The 17,979-nt window shown below is 35.2% G+C and overlaps 1 protein-coding gene across 1 annotated transcript; it reads right to left on the bottom strand.

The window, feature by feature from the left end:
* Positions 1-3,947: 3,947 nt before the first annotated feature.
* LOC120597786 (60S ribosomal protein L10-like) lies at positions 3,948-4,697 on the bottom strand. Its single transcript, XM_039856418.1, has one exon. The coding sequence runs from the start codon at positions 4,610-4,612 to the stop codon at positions 3,968-3,970; it is 645 nt and encodes a 214-aa protein (XP_039712352.1). The 5' UTR covers positions 4,613-4,697; the 3' UTR covers positions 3,948-3,967.
* Between the last annotated feature and the right edge of the window lie 13,282 nt (positions 4,698-17,979).

Here is a 17,979-nt window from a genome sequence, read left to right as displayed (position 1 = left end):
ATAATAATCATTTATGAAATGTAACTCTTCAAAACTCTCTAAACTCTTAGAAGCATTCCTGAATGTTTTTAAAATGTTTCCCTAATTCTCTAATATGGAGAGAAAAATACTGAGTGTATAAGTAGTTACACAAGGGATGCATTGACAAGTGGAGCCCCAAGAAACACCAAAGATCTTCAGGAATTAGGCTTGCTATTTTCCAGGATTCTGCACTGAATAGCAGCAGGGGAAGGATAAAATACACTACAGCTAGAAGAATGAACTGCACACCTGACTGAGAGGAGTAGGATGTAGTAGTGTAGGATATTTAATGGAATCTCAGAAGAATCAAAATCCAGCATCCAGCAAAGGCTATAATTAGCCCTTTAAGTTCTCTCCTTTCCCTATTCTTGCATCTAAACATTTTGGAAAAGTTGATGTTAACAATATCCAGCCCTCAAACTGTGGAACCCAGGGAGAAGACTAAATGAACAAAAAATAATAAAAACTTTGTGAAAGGGAGACTAGAGAAGTTCACCTACAATCTTTCATACTAAATTGAAGTTCTGGGTAAAACAATCTATATCACATATAAGCAGTATAAAAATAAATAGGAGAACAACCATATTATCATTTTTGAAAAAAAATGAGAAAAAAGAATAAATAAATATTGAATGAACAAGTTGTGTAAGGTAGATAAAAAATTCAGTCTGAGGGGAAAAAAGGAAATAAAGCAAAGCTATGTGAGTCATACACAGAGGTTAATTGTATGTAGGGGTAAATGTTAACTGTAAAGCACAATTACATTTTTCAAAAGGAGTTCTAACAATAGATTAGAAAACAGAATAATATGATAGTGGAAATTACAAAACTAAAGATAAAAAACAACAAAAACTCAAATCAGAATATGGAATCCAATTAAATCTAGAACTCAAGATTATACAACTGGAGAAAATTATGGTAGCAAAACAGAATATTAAGGTTATAAATCATGAAAAATATAACACTACTAGCAACAATTGAGAAGCAGTGAGGCAGGAGCGAATACAACAATAGCATCAATATTAACTATTATAAGTAAACATTAATTTTGTGTACTTAATATGTGCAAGGCACAATGTCATTCATTTTCTCAATGAATTATCTCATTTAATCCTAAGAACAACTTTACAATCATAGTGTCTTAATCCCATTTTATAGTTGAGAAAATAAAGGAATGGGAATGCAAACTAATTTGTCCAAGTAAATTGAAGCCACTGAGATTCAAATTCAGTCAGCCAGAGCTTCCTTTATTTTCTACCATTAAGCAAAACAATGACTCACTTTGGATTATTACTGATGGTGTAATTTAATTCACTTCTAACTTTATTCATTTTCTATATTACTTAAAAAAGAGTATTCAAGTATTTTAATGAAAACAATGAAATGATTAATAAAAAAAACTATGTAATTAATATGAAGGCAGTAGCTAATTGGGGCTAAATGATCTCAGCTCAATCCTTAGATCAATAGTGACCCTCTAAGAACCCAAAAGCCCCACTTGAATTACATCTGGATAAGCAGTACAAAGTTTAAAGTGTTAATAAAATACCTGCTAATGTTAATGACAGCCAATTCATGCCAGATATAGTGTATATTTTTATAAAAATTAAAGATTTCAGGATAAATATGATTAGTATAATTCCATATTTTGAGAGGGTAGAAATGGTGGCTTATATGGCAATCATTTGTGGAATGTGGTTTTCAAAACTAAGTTGATACAATGGATGATTCAATTCAAGTTTTCATCATCTTCTGTGTCAGTCAGTATTTTCTATTAAGCCTAGAAACTCCATCAACTGAGTTTTATAGGGCAATATTTGCTTGAATTTAGTTAACTATACTAGTACTTTTTATTTTAAATGAGCAGATAGTTCTGTTTCATTGCAATAGTGCATGAATATATGATGTTCTCAAACTAAATTTTCCATTTGAATAGAAATTTAGAAATCAAAAGCTCTGAAAAAAAAATTGTTTCAGCTCAACTGTCTTATCTATTTTTTAATAACTACGATGAACAGAAAATAGAAAAATGTTGAGAAAACAAAATCATGGCTTGGAGAACGTAACAGGATTTTTGTTAAGACGAACAACTAAATGAAAGTGTCCTCTTATCAACATTAAAGGAAATGAATTTATATAGTCTATAATAGAAAACTGTAGGAAAACGTCAAATAAACTTTAGTAACACCTATTTGTTTTAATGTAATAATTGTTAATCTTTCATTTGCTTTCATCCACATATCTATATGCATAAACAATCATAGTTACCAGTCTTTTAGTGCAGGGACGTTCATGAGTTTAACCTTAATTGCCTGCCTCCCTGTATTTAGTTCGTGGAGTTCCAAGTTTGAAAATCAAGATGTTTAAGAAGTTTAAGACCAAAGAAGATGGTGAATAATCGAAGTGAAAAATATTTTCAAAGCTGCATCATAGTTGTATAACATGTATCTAAGGAACTGGTGTGTGTGTGTGTGTGTGATGTTTTGCATTTTGATTTTTTAGAGGTTGTGTTTTTGTTTTGAAAGAAGGTGTTGTAAAGTAAACAGGACTGGACAGTAGTCAGATCTGGCTCAGGTCTTACCCTCGTTTACGAATTGCATAGGATTTGATATCCTGGAAACTTCAGGAGTTTTAAAGCATCAAGTAAAACATCAAAAAAAGTGCTTCTTAGGCTGAAAAACCTTTTCTATATATTATTTGTAGTAATATTTTTATATAAATGTATTAAATTATTTGTATAATTTATATTATAGCATTTGTCCTTTCTCATTTTAATATAAAAATATTAAAGTTTAAAACAGCAATCTAGTTTAAAAATATACAAGTAGAAAATGTAATAAGGGCCTGAAATATTGAGATGCAAAATTTTAGGATTGACAAATTTACTTCAATGGAAACCATTTTAAAAGCATTTTTAAATACTGTTTAGTACTCCTTTTGTTACTTTCATTCAGTATGTTGACTCTGAAAATGAGTGGTTAGTTTAAGAAAACTTAATGCACTATTTGTAGGATTGAGATTTGGAAGACTTTAAATAAAGAACTGAAATTTTAAAATGTAGTATAGAACTAGAATTTTAGCTTATCTAGTTTCTAAAATAAAAAACAAAAACCACCTATCTACCTGTGTGACCAGTGTAACTCTAATGCAGAGCAAGCACATACAGATTGCAAACTCTCTCGAGGGTCCTTTTAAAGCACCAATAGCTGAGTGAATGTTGTTTTCTCTTTTCTGTTGGTTCTACTGGGACTCAGATTAAAGCAATATGAACTCTGCTGTCAACCTACGACCTTTCTGTGATGAAGAAAAGATTGGACTGTTGTCTCCAGAGTGTGAGACAATGTAAAAGCTAGTCTGGGGAAACCTATTGCAGTGACACCCAATTGTCCTAAGGCTGATAACTGAAGGTAATAGGTAATTCTAAAACCAAGGTGCAGAAATTTACAAGGAAAACATAAGCAACAAGTTCAACAACAGAACTTTTAAGTTTCAAAGACATTGTAGTTGAAATATCACTAACACCTACCATTACTTTCATCCCTATTGTTTATTTTCTATAAACAAGGATTTTTTTTTCCTCTACAAAACTTGGATTTTCTCTAGCAACTTTTCATTCAAGGTCATGTTAGCTGTATGATTATGACTTTCCTACAAACAAAACTTTTGAGATATTCCCCCAGGCTCTCCCAAGTTAAGTGTTTGAATCAGAATTGCAATAGTTTTCTCTATAAATCGCATACAAACCATTTCACTCTCACTTGAAAGTATCATTTGCCATTAAAACTTTGTGGTAGTAATATGAAAATTATTTCCTTAGTAATCTATATTCTAAAAATTTGATTAAAATTTTTTAAAAAATATTTAGAACATTCAAAATTTTTGCCAGTAAGTAAATTTTATTCATAAGCATAAATCAGACCAGCATGGCGAAAAGAAGCAGAAGTCCTCAGGCGTGCAGAGCTCGCCATTTGTCCAGACGGCCACGACTGGGGACGTATTTGACTCCACAACCATCAGGGATGAGGCGCTTCTTAGCCACTTCATTTTCAAATTCATCAGCATTAAACTTGGTAAAACCCCACTTCTTAGAGATGTGGATCTTCTGGCGGCCTGGGAACTTGAACTTGGCCCTGCGTAAGGCTTCAATCACATGTTCCTTGTTCTGAAGCTTGGTGCGGATGGACATAATGACTTGACCAATGTGGACTCGGGCCACCGTACCCTGTGGCTTTCCAAAGGCACCTCGCATCCCTGTCTGCAGCCTGTCAGCGCCAGCACAGGATAACATCTTGTTGATGCGGATGACATGGAAGGGATGCAGCCGCACTCTGATGTGAAAGCCATCTTTACCACAACTTTTCACCATGTACTTGTTGGCACAAATTCTGGCGGCCTCCAGGGCTTCGGAGGAGAGCTGCTCATATTCATCAGACACCATATGACCACAGAGTGGGAACTCATCCACTTTCGCCTTCTTTCGGCCCAGGTCAAAGATGCGGATTTTGGCATCAGGAACACCACGGCAGAAGCGAGACTTCGGGTATGGCTTGTTCTTACAGTACCGGTAACAGCGAGCAGGGCGGCGGCCCATGGCGACAGGAGACACCACGTACAAAGAGTACAGTGCGTCGAAGAGAAAGGGATACACTCTACCCAGGCGCACGCGCCTTATATACTTTGCCCATCTACCCGCACAAGAACCATAGAGTCCCAATGAGGACGTGAAGACCCTCTTTTACGACATCTCCATCGTAGATGCTGGAATGCCCTGTACCTGCTTGTGGGCAGAACTTTGCGCATGAGCAGTGTGGAGAGGCGACTTAGGGTGGTCAGGTAAGGATTTGGAGCCAATTCCATCGAAAAGCCAGTTCCATCTTGCTGTCCATCATGAGTGTAGAACTTCTGTCCTAGGCTTTGTCTTAAGTGTAAAAGACGTATTTTTCTGGAAAATAAGTAAGGAAGGTCTCTTCAGCTAGTCATGTAGTTTGTGTCTCGTTTGTCTAAACATTCCATTTTCCAGAGCTCATATCTCCCGTCAACATTTGTATATCGATTGCTGTTTCTCAAAGAGTATGTGGTCACCTTCCCTGGGTAAAGCGGTTTCTTGGCATGAGCTCTCTGACAAGGCTCAGGAAGATGTGAGAGTAGAGTGGTTACAGGGATAGAAGATGTCTGTTATAAATAGTGCTTAATAATTGCTTTAGAAAACTGCAACTTTGGTTTTATTTATTTGGCCATAAGGAATGATTTTATCAAAATGGCATCCACGAAATTGAAATACCAACTGAATTTTTTAATTTATGGCTATTTACATTTTCAAATGTTTTAGCTTTTGGAAACTGTAAAAGTAATTATGCTTTATTAATCTTTTATACCTTACTGAGAATGTGTTTAATAGTTTTTTTTCCTCTTCTGATATTAGATTTTGTAAAAGTATCAAGATTAGAGTATGGGGAAGGAGGACAATGCACAAGAAAAAGAATTTACAAGTAGTCTATACTCTCTACTTGGATTTTTCTACCTTTTTTGATTCCTTTGTGCTATTACAAATCCATGACATCATGAAACAAAATTCTTACAATGTGAATATATTCTGCCAATGCTTTCTCTTTAAACAGGGAAACAAGTTATTACAGAATAACTCCTGCCTTTGAAGTGAGTGCAGTTTTACATAATACCCATATGAAGGTAGAAATATTAAAAGTCCCAGTGTAGAGAATATTCCCACATTACATAGAAACTTTCTTGCTTTCTCTTTCTTGTTTCATTTCTGCTTTCCCATTTTTCTCAAATCCTATGTACTATGTAGGCTTGAATATGGAGATACAACGGCACATAATGTTATGTTACCCTCACTGAGCTTATATGTCTAGGAAGGGATTTAGATGCTACTCAAGTAATATGTCATCATTTTGCAAAGCACAAAACTTGCCAATAAGGGAAATCAAAGTGAACCCTGAGAGCTTGGGTGAGGCCATGATCTAGACTGAGGAATGAACAGGGAAGACTTTATTAGGAAGGAAATAGATTTCACATTGTGACTGTGGCACATGGAGCCTGGCATATGCAGAGGCCCTGAAGCAGGCAAGAACATGGACCATTTAAGGAGCTAAAAGCCAGTGTGATTATGGGCGAGGGAATGAGTGGCATAATGTGAGTCTAGTGTGTATGTGAAACTCTGGGTGGTTTGTGTATCACACGGGACCCATTTTACAAAGTTAGGGATCCTGATCTTTTATTTAAATCCACTGAAAACTTTTACACAGGTTTTATCACTCTCATGTGTAATATAGTTAAAGACTGGAAGGGGTCAAAAAATAAATGCAAGAAGGAAAGTTTTGCAACACTAAAGAAAAGAAATGAGGGTAATTGAACATGGTTTTAATATATTTTACTTTATAAACATGTTTGTATCTTTTTCTACTATTATACGCTTAGAACCTGTCATAGTTCTGGAGAGAAAAGTCTGCGAAGTCAAAGGAAGATATGCAGTCAGTATTCATGTACCATCATACACTCACCCTCACCTGTCTAGGCTATGCTTTGGGTTTTCAAAACTCTAGAAATCTCTGATCAGCAAATTTTGTGTCCCTATCAGGGCCTGCTTGCACAGTCTTCTTCCCTTAATCCAAAGGATGACCAGTCATGGTTTGCCTGGGAATGTACCAGTTTTAGCATTGAAGTCCTGCATCCTCCAAAACCCCTCAGTCCCAGACAAAATGGGAAGGTTGGTCACCTTACCACACTTCTGCATAAGGCCCCTCATAGTTACAGGATAGAGTCAGAGCATGGGAAGAGAAAGAAAGAGCCAGATGGTGATTCTCCACTTGTATCCCCTGCCCTAGCCTTACGGATATTAGAGAGGGGCCTGTGGAAAATTCATGAGCCGCACCATTCTATTTAAATATTAAAAGCATTCCCCTAAATCACTTCCAAAATTTTGAGTGTTTCCCTATCTCCCAACTCTTGCCAGCCACAATGTGCATTATGCTAAGCAAACTTTGCAAAAAATAGAAAACTCATCCGCTTTTAAGTAAGCCGGAAATGTTGTCGAGAAGATAATACATGGGAATAATTTAGATTTTTCTTGTTTGCTAAATTTATTCCTTCGGTAAATGCAATAAAAGCTTAGCAAAAGGAGACACTATGTCATATAAAATAGAGATGGTTTAAAGAATGAGGAGGACATAAGTGAAGGTAAGGAATAAAGTAAGGGACATACATAAGACTGTTATGATCTACGAGAACAAGGACTGTATTTGGGTCATAGTTTTGTCCCCTGTTTTTGGCAAATTGTGTGACCCATAGCACAGTAAATTTTTGAATGAGTACACAGCACTACTGAGCTGCAGTGATGTGTTGGTGAATGTTTAACAACCTGCTCATTGGGGAGTCATGGGGCGGGAAGCCTTGATTTGTAGAGTTGTTGACTTCTGTGGTGTAAGTACTCCACCATCAATTTCAGCCACTAATGTGATATTAATGAATGTGAAGATGGGAAGAGATGCATGTAGTCAGCTCTTGTGAGCCAGTCTTAGCTGGTTCCAGCATGCTACCATTTGGCTGTGCATACCAAAGAAAAATAGAAAACATAAACTTGGCTAAAGCTAATACATAACCTGAAATAATAAAATAATAAATTTTCCAGGAGCCTTTAAAAAGCAGACAGATAAATATGGTTAGACCTGAAATTCAGCTTTGTGAAGAAGTCTTTCCTCTATGTTTTCCCTCTTCTGTTCCACAACCTCCATGTAAGAGGTCTGTATTATTCTGTGCTTATTGATTAGGTATGCATCAAGGCAGCCTTTAAGTACTTGGAATTAACACTGGACAGTGTTAGAAATACAGTTAAATTCCCAATATCCTCCGCCTCCATGCAAAGACCGGAAAAGAACAGTTCTGTATATCACTTCAATGCAGCACTGTCTTTCCTTTGATAATCATATTTCGAAATTTCACAAATTGTAAACCTGACTTTGTTCTCAAAGAAGAATATGCACTGGACATACACTCTGGTTTCCCTCTCCTGTGAAACTGTCTACATGTTGATCACTGAGGCGGTATACACCCTTCTCTTACTTGGTGTTTGACAATATACTGTGATTCAGAGATCATGGGGCGGGAAGCCTTGATTTGTAGAAATGTTGTAGAAACTCAGGCTCTCAATGAGGTGTGATGTCTCCACTGATGATGAACACTCATTTTCATTAGAATTTCATAGTAACTTCACACTGAGAGCTTTAATCTCAACATATTTGAGAGCCTAGATGAGCAACTTGACTCTATTTTCCTTGAGTTGAATAGTGAATATAAAAGAGTCATGGTTATGGCTGACCTTTTCCTCAAAGTCCGTTAGTGTTGTCTATTGTCATGGCTAACGAATGGTCATGATGCCTGTCTTTCAGGTACCTGATTCATAATGGTCCCCTTATCTATTTGACAAATGCACATTTTCTGAATAGAAATATAGTCAGATGATTTTAATTTTTTAGTCCCAAGGGCCTAATATATTTTTTTTAACTGATATACATTTGCTTATTCTCCCTTTAGGAATCTGATTTTTTATTTTGGATATAGGGACTGAACATGTATACTATTTACCTTTGTGCTTCAATAGCGTAGAATAAGTTACCCTGAAATGACTGATTTTTTTTTTTTACATTGTCCCAGAAAATTGGAAAAAATAGGTGAGAACTAAAATAGAAGAAGTAGCACATAATATGATCATCAGAATTTGATTTTAGTTTGTAAAATTTTACTTGTTTAGGTTTTATACTTGTACCAAATTTATAAGCCATTGATCAATTCTATATGGTAATTAATGTGTAGTTTCATAAATATTTAAGTAATGCTATAACAAAGATATAACTTATAATATATGACAAATAATAAACATGCTATAGTAAAGCATAATAATAAAAATGCTATACTAAAGATAGCTTGAATCAATATAAGGAATTTTCGTATATATTTAAAAATTCCTCTCTCTTAAAAGGGCTTATTCCAATCTGAAAATTTGAGAAATGATCTGGGGTTAGGGAGCTGTATATGAAGCTCGTCCTCACTCCTACATATTGAGTGCATGCACTTTCTGTTCTGGCACTATACATAGTTATTACAATATTATTGACTATATTCCCTCTGTTGTATTCTACATGTCCATGCCTGTTTTGTAACTACTAATTTGTACTTCTTCATCCCTTCACCTTTTTCACCCAGTCCCCCAAACCCCCTCTGCTCTGGCAATCAGCAGTTGTTCTCTGTATCTGTGAGCCTGTTTCTATTTAGTTTATTCATTTCTTTTGTTCCTTATATTCCCCATATAAGTGAAATCACATGGCATTTGTCTTTCTCTGTCTGATTTATTTCACTCAGGATCATATCCTCTAGGTCTATCCATGTTGCAAATGGTAAGATTTCATTATTTTATGGCTAAATAATATTCCATTGTATATATGTACTATGCTTCTTTATCCAGTCGTCTAGTGACAGACATTTAGGTGACTTCTATATCTTGGCTATTGTGAATAACTGCAGAAAAAACAAGGGTGCATAAATCGTTATTAATTAGTGTATTGGTTTTCTTTGGATAAAAACTCAGAAGTGTGATTGCTGGGTCAAAGGTAGTTCTATTTTTAATTTTTTGAGGGAACTCCAGACTGTTTTCTATAGTGGCTGTATCAATTTGCAATCCTACCAGCAGTGCATGAGGGTTTTCCTTTCTCCACATCCTCACCAACACTTGTTTTTTGATTTATTGTTGATAGCCATTCTGACATGTAAGACGATACCTTGTTGTGGTTTTAATTTGCATTTCTCGGATGATTAGTGATGTTGAACGTCTTTTCATATGTCTATTGGCCATCTATATTTCTTATTTGGAGAACTACCTATCCAAGTCTTCTGTCCTTTTTAAAATTGGATTGTTCGTGTTTTGGGGGGAGTGTTGAATTATATACGTTCTTTACAGATTTTGGACATCAACCCCTTGTTAGATGTATCATAGGTATATATCTTCTCCCATTTACTAGATTGTTTTTTCATTTCGTTGATGGTTTCCTTTGCTGTGCAAAAATGTTTTAGTTTGATGGTAGTCCCACTTGTTTATTTTTCTTTTGTTTGCCTTGTCTGAGGAGATATAGCAGGAAAAAAAAAATACTAAGCAATATTGGATAGTTTATTGCCTAAGTTTTCTTCTAGAAATTTTATAATTTCAGGTATTATATTTAAACCTTTAATCCACTTTGAGTTTATTCTTCTGTGTGGTGTAAGAACGTGGTCCAGCTTTCATTTTTACCCCTGTATCTGTCCAGTTTTCCCGACACCATTTATTGAAAAGACCGTCTTTTCTCTGATTGTATATTCTTGTCTCCTTTGTCATAGATTAAATGAACATATAGGCGTGGATGTATTTCTGGGCTCTCTCTCTATTATGTTCCATTAATCTATATATCTGTTTTCTTGCCAGGGCCATGCTGTTTTGATTACTATAGCCTTGTAGTATAGTTTAATATCAGGTAGTGTGATACCTCTGACTTCTTTTTTTTTCAAGATTGCCATGGCTATCTAGTTCTCTGAAAAAATGCCATTGGTATATTGATAGGGATTGCACTGAATCTGTAGATTGCTTTGGGTAGTATGGACATTTTAACGATGTTGATTCTTCCTATCCATAAGTGTGATATATGCTTCCATTTATTTGTATCTTCTTCAGTTTCTTTTCCCAATGACTTAAAATTTTCTGAGAACAGGTATTTTATCTTCTTGGTTAAACTGGTTCCTAGGTTTTATTGTTTTTGATACAATTGTAAATAGGATTTTTAAAAAAATTTTTCTTTCTGATAGTCCATAATTGGTGTATAAAAATGCACTGACTTCTGAATATTAATTTTGTATCCTGCTATTTTATTGAATTTATTTATTAGTTTTAACAGTTTTTTTTTTTGGTGGAATCTTTAAGGTTCTCTATGTATAGTATCATGTCATCTACAAATAATGAGTTTTACTTTTTTCTTTTTAATTTGGTTACCTTTTATTTCTCTTTCTTGTCTGATTGCTGTTGCTAGAACTTACAATACAATGTTGAATAGAAGTGGTGAAAATGAGCATCCTTGTCTTATTCCTGATCTTAAGGAAAATGCTTTTAGCTTTTTCCTGTTGTGTATGATGTTAATTGTGGATTTGTCATATGTGGACTTTATTATATTGAGGTATGTTCCCTCCTACTTTGCTGAGTTTTTATGACAAATGGATGCTGGATTTTGTTGGAGGCATTTTCTGCATCTATTGATATAATCATGTGATTTTTATCTTTCAATTTGTTAATGTGGTGTATCACAATAATCGATTCAAAGATATTGATTCAAACTTGCATCTCAGGAATAAATCCAACTTGATCACGGCATGTGATATTTTTAATATATTGCTGAATTCGGTTTGCTAATATCTTCTTGAGGATTTTGCATCAGTGTTCATCAGGGATATTGGCCTATAGTTTTCTTTTTTGTAACGTCTTTGTCTGGTTTTGGAATCAGGGTAATGGCGGCTTCATAAAAAGAGTTAGGGAGCCTTCCTTCCTCTTGAATTTTGTAATAGGTTGAGAAGAATAGGTGTTAATTCTTTGAATGTTTGGTAAAATGCACCTATGAAGCAGGCCATACAGTCCAGGACTTTTGTTTATTGTAAGGTTTTTTTTTCTTTTTTTATTACTGATTCGGTTTCATTGATGGTAATCTGTTGGTTCAGATTCTCTATTTTTTCTTTACTCAGTCTTGGGAGATTGTGTTTCTAGGAATGTATTTATTTTTTTTTCCAGATTGTCCAATTTATTGACATATAGTTGCTTGTAGTATTTTCTTAAAATCCTTTGTATTTCTGTGGAGTCAGTTGTTACCTCTCTTGCATTTCCAATTTTATTTGGATCCTCTCTTTGATGAGTCTGGTTAAAGGTTTATTAATTTTGTTTTTCAAAGAACCAGCTCTTGGTTTCATTGATCTTTCATATTGTTTTCCTAGACTCTATTTCATTTATTTCCTCTCTGATTTTTATTATTTTTTTCACTACTCACTTTGGATTTTGTTTGCTGTTCTTTTTCTGCTTCTTTCAATTTTAAGGTTAGATTGTTTATTTGAGATTTTTCTTTCTTGAGGTTGGCCTGTGTTGCTATAAATTTCTCCCTTAGAACTGCTTTCACTGTAGGTGCTTCTATGTTGAGTGCATATATATTTATGAGGATCATATCCTTTTGTTGTATTCATCTCTTTAACATTTCTAATGCCCTTCTTTGTCTCTTATTATAGCCTTTGTTTTCAAGTCTATTTCATCTGATGTAAGTATTGCTACTCCAGCTTTTTTTAAATTTCCATTTGCATTAAATATCTTTTTCCATCCCTTTACTTTCAGTTTGTGTGGGTCATTTGATCTGAAATGGGTCTTTTGTAGACAGCATATGTATGGATCTTGTTTTCCTATCTATTCGGCTACCCTATGTCTTTTCATTGGAGTATTTAATCCATTTATATTTAAAGTGATTAATGATAGGTACATAGTTATTGCCATTTTATTTTTCATATTTATTTTTCCCCTTTTTACAGAAGTCATCTAATATTTATTGTAATACTAGCTTGTTTGTCATGAATTTCTTTAACTTTTTCCTGCCTGGGAAGCTCTTTATCTCACCTTCCATTTTGATAGTCTTGATGAGTAGAGTGATCTTGGTTGATGGTTCCTGTTTTTCATCACTTTGAATATTTCTTGCCAATATTTCTGGCCTGCAAAGTTTCTGTTGAGAAATCAGCTGACATTCTTATGGTATAAAAGTGGAAATTCTCCAGTTTCAGGGAGGTGGTATCTCCAGGTTCCAGCCCCCAGGGAGGTGATATCTCCAGGCACCAACCCCAGGAGAAGCACAACATTCCAAGGTGCAGATGATAAAACTGTCTACTAGGCCTTGTTTGATCTGAGAGTCCCCTGGATACATTTATCTTTGTACAAAACTTTAACGGCTAACTTCTGCTTCTTGTAATCTGCTTATTCAAGGATGTAGTTGGAGGCTTTATAAGCTACCTCCTCTGGAAGCTCGGGGCTGATCTCCTCTAACCCTGCGTGGTAGAGAGTCAGTCGCCGGCCAGCTAATAAAGGCTCATAATTAATCTCAGTTGGCTCTGTGGGTCTTAGAATCATTCGCGCCATAACAATGGGAGTACCCTTGTAAGTAACTAGCTTCCATTTTCCTTCTACTTTTAGCATTCTCTCTTTGTATTTAACCTTTGTCATTTTAATAATGATGTTCATGATGTGGATCTGTTTGGGTTCCTCTTGTTTGAGACTCTTTGTACTTCCTGGACTTGTATGTCTGTTTCCTTTGCCAGTTTAAGGATGTTTTTTGTCATTATTTCATTTAGTTTTGTGTCTGGAGTTCGCTCCTATTGTTTCATTTGTGGCATGTTCCTTTGTTTTCTCATTTTAGTTGCCTTTCTGTGTTCATTTCTATATATTAGGAAGGTTTGTTACATCTCCCAGCCTTGGCCAGGTGGCTTCATGTATTAGGTTTCCTGTGTGGCCCAGTTGCACAGTCTTCTTGATCACCAGCACTGGGGGCTCTGGGTTTATTCCTTGTGTGAATTGTCTATGTTCTCCTATTGTAGCTAAACTTTGATTGCTGTTAGCACATCAGTGAATGGGCTGTGAGTATTGTATATGAGCTGCTGTTTAGGGGCTGACCCCTCTGAGTGGGATTTACCCCAGCAGGCGTGTGTACCTGTTGAGACAATTCTTTGGGTGTGCCACTTATGAGGCTAGTCAGGTAGAATTTTGTTGCGGTCTGACACCAGCCTCCAGGTGTATTGGTCCTGTAGCCCTTTGGGAGGGTCTCCCGGGTAGGCCAAGGTCAGCCACTGCCTTTGATTGCTTGGGGCTACCTGGTAGGAGCTACAAAGTGATCCAATGATGATTGCTGCTTATGCTGAATCTGGAGGCAAGTGTGAGAAACCACCCTGCGAGCTGAGTCCACTTGCCCCACTGGACCTGGGGTGGCTTAGCAAAAGACCAGTAAACTTCAGTGCCCGTGGCTGTGTGTCAGTTGCCCATAAGGCTCTGCCGCTTTAAGAGCCCCTTTGGTTGGTACGCAAGTTGGGTAGGGAAGGGTAAAGCGAGCAGGTTTTACCAGGCCAATACAGATTCACATTTTGTGCCAATGCTGAATCGCTACCTCCTGTAAAAGTCTGAAATCATAGCAAAGCCTGCCAGTGTCTACCTCGGGCCTGCAGACAGCTAAGATCTGTTCAGGAAATACTATAGCTTGGAGTAAAGCTGGTGGCCCACAACTGAAAGTCTCTCCCAGTATGCACAGGCCAGTGCAGGCTATGTGAGATGAGGGCTGTTCTTTACTTTCATCAAGTTCCTTTCATGTCACCCAGATGGCCAGAATCCCCACTGATTTTTACAGTCACATTTTGTGGGAACTCCTTTTCTGGGGACTAGAACCCTGGGCAGGGGAGCCGCTGTGTGGGGATATGGGCCCTTGCTCCTTCAGGGGGCCTCTGCAACCATGCTCTCTCTCCTAGTGCTTAGCGGCCACCTGCAGGTGTGGGGCAAGCCTGTTTCACATCTCTGCCCCTCCTACCAGTCTCTATGTGGCCTTTTAAAAATGTCCTCAGATACATGTGTTATGCTCAGCTAGATTTTGGTGGTTCTCCAAGTTGATTTTTTTATAATTTGGTTGTAATTTTAATGCAGTTGTGTAATGAATCATAACTCTGAGCATAGTTGCCTTCAGTGAGTTCTGTCAGTCATAGTGAATTATCGAACCTGATTTGGGGAATCTCCTAAATTTGAAGTTGGTGTCAGAAATGAGGCCAATCTGGGGGACTGTAATTTCTAACTTTGTAGTGGGCTGAAACACTGTAATTTTTTCATCTGTCACCTCCACAGACCTAATAAACCATGTATAAATGGTAGGACACTGAACCAGAAGACAATGGAAATCTAGTTTATAGTGCCTAGTAGAGTTAAAACGTATGCTAACAAGTAAAGACTGTCCTAAAATGTCATGGTTTTTTTGCATATTTGTTGAAGAATTAACAAATATGCATGACAAAAATATAAAGATACAGACTGTTAAGATTTGGGCATGTTTTCTTGCAATAATATTATATGTGCCTCTTTGTAAGTCAACTTTTTTCTTTGCTTGTGCCTTTTCTGTAAGAATGAATGTTCTTCATACTAATTTAATAATAGCAAAATATATTTTATCATATACTGTTTTAGATCCATATAAGAGATAGATTCACTTCTTAGATATCTATTTCATTGTTCTCTTCATATATTTATGAGCCAGCACCATAGAGCTATACCAAAAGCATCTTCAACTTACTTAATGATTTAACTTGAGGTCAATATCCAGGATCTAATTGGTCATACATAAAGGCTTGTACTTCTGACAAAGTAATATTTTAGAGTGAGGCTTCGCTTCAGTCACTTAAGCAGCAAAATGTAGACTTGCTACAAATAATACCACCAGTGACCAGCATTAAAAAAAATGTAGACTTGCTACAAATAATACCACCAGTGACCAGCATTTCATTCATGTATGTGTATATATATGTGTGTGTATATATATATATATATACACACACATATATATACATACATGAATGAAATAGGCCCATGACCTACCAATTTTTGGTAAAAGTGTTGATTTCAAAGAAATAAGAATTCTTAATTTTGTTTTGGGCAGTAAGGGGGTATGCGCAGTAAGAGGGTATGCAAAATTCTGGCTAAGTCTGGAAGATGCCTTTTTTTTCTTTCTCCTTGAGATTGCACACAATATTATTGTTAAATAGTTCTAAAGACAATTTAATGGCATTCTGTAGCAGAACATATCTTAAAACTTTACTTTTGCCATCTTACTTGAAAACCACCTTATATTTTTTATGGAATGAGATAGATTAACTATTTTTGCATATATTTTAAAAATCTTGTAAATTTTTTCGAATGGGTCATTTTAACATAATTTTGTTACCAAGTTGTTTCTGGAAGTTTAGTAAGTTTTGAGGATCACTGTGTCGAAGTAGACCATATGCCACAACATATCTCATGTATGTAAGATAAGAGTAAAGCTAGTCTCAGGAATAACATGTATTTCTTTAATCTATAAACATATATTCTCATACACCACTTAACTTGAGTTCCCAAAATAATTTTTTTGGAAGTCAGACAGAAACAAGTTAACCTGATTCCCAAAATAAAAAAGTAATACTCAAAACATTAAGTGACTCACCCCAAAATAAAATTTGGTGAGTGGTAGATCTTTAAAAAACTGAGCTCATTTGTGAACTCTTCTTCCAAAAATTTTTCTCCTTCAAAATTTACCATTGGGGTGTCAGACTCAACATCTGAAAGTCTGGCTGGTTTTATGATGAATTATGTATCAGTTGTGGAGCACATCTTAGCATCTGTGGGATCTGAAATCAATACAGTTCTGAGGGTCCTCTTTAAGAAGGGAATGAAAATTATAAATACAAAATTAGATACAAAACAAATATTTAGAATAAGAAAATAAAATGAATTGCAAATTTTATATAGCTAATAAATAAAACAGCACATTTTAAAAATAGTATACTTTCATTAATTTTAAAGGTGGATACCTTTAAAATATATTTTCCTTATATTTTCTGGATACATATTCTTTTATCTCCTCTCAATTTGACCATTGTTTTCTAATACTTTTATGAAGAAGAGAAACTCAATTCAATCTTTCCTCCAGTAAGTGTTTAAATTTATATTGATAACATATAAAAGTTTCTGTTAGCCTCACAACTGAGTATCGCTGATGCCATGTACATCTTTATGATTGCTGTCAAATTGAGAAAACATTTCCTCTTTTATACATGAACTGTAATATTTCAAACTTTTTCAGTATTTTTGGTTAATGACTACTCTCATATTAATGGACAATACTTGTGAATAAGTTTATAATTGACATCCTCCTTGTAATACAGTGATGGGAGTGCTGGAAATTACTTACTCCACCAATGCTGTCTTGCTTCAGAGAAAGTGAATGAAAGTCAGGGTGCAAAAGAGACTACAAATTTTATTTAAAAATATGTGAACTCATTGCTAGAGCCTTGGAATGGGCCTGTTTAAGTGAAGGTCTCTGAATCTGAAGCTTTATTGATTTTACTGGAGGTTATTTCATTTCTGAGCAGGTGATATTCCTTTCTACTTCTTAATACCCTTTTTCATTTTTGCCTTTCTAAGTGGGTTTCCTCTCACATTTACTTTATGCATTTCCAGCGTCTTCAAAATCTAACAATATTTATACCATAGCTATCTTCAAATCCTTTTACTCACACTTAAAATATATAGTTTCCAACTTAAAATTTTTCTCAAGATTTCCTATAGCAAAGCCTTACAATTAAAAACAAAAATAAATGATAATGATGCAGTTTCAATCAACAAGTAATTCAGAAGAATATTTTAATGCATGAGACTATATAGTTACCTCTAAACCCACGGCTTATGTTTTAATTAGTTGAAGGAATAAAACTATTTTAAAAATGTTGACTTGTAATTTTAAAGAGAAATTTAGATACCTAACCAAACGTCTTTTAACAGAATAGATTCCAGAGGGATGGATTATTTAATCATTAGAATAATATACTAGTAGAAGAGATATACAATTTTATTTACAATCTTGAAGTGATAAACAGTTATTGAAACAGAGGATACAAAGAGCAGAAACTGCAAAGGAAAAACTCATGACTTCACAAAACATTTAAACTTATTTAAGATTAAAATAAGTAAATGGGGGTATATGTATGTCTCTATATAGACACATACACACACATGCACATTACATATATATATATATATATATATATATATATATATATATATATATATGGAAAGAGAATATGTGTTGGGCACAGATTCTGTAGAAAAAAATATTGATGGAA

This window comes from Pteropus medius, unplaced genomic scaffold (assembly GCF_902729225.1).
Source record: "Pteropus medius unplaced genomic scaffold, Ma_sr-lr_union100, whole genome shotgun sequence".
Lineage (NCBI taxonomy): Eukaryota > Metazoa > Chordata > Mammalia > Chiroptera > Pteropodidae > Pteropus > Pteropus medius.
This window is presented reverse-complemented; position numbering and strand designations above follow the sequence as displayed.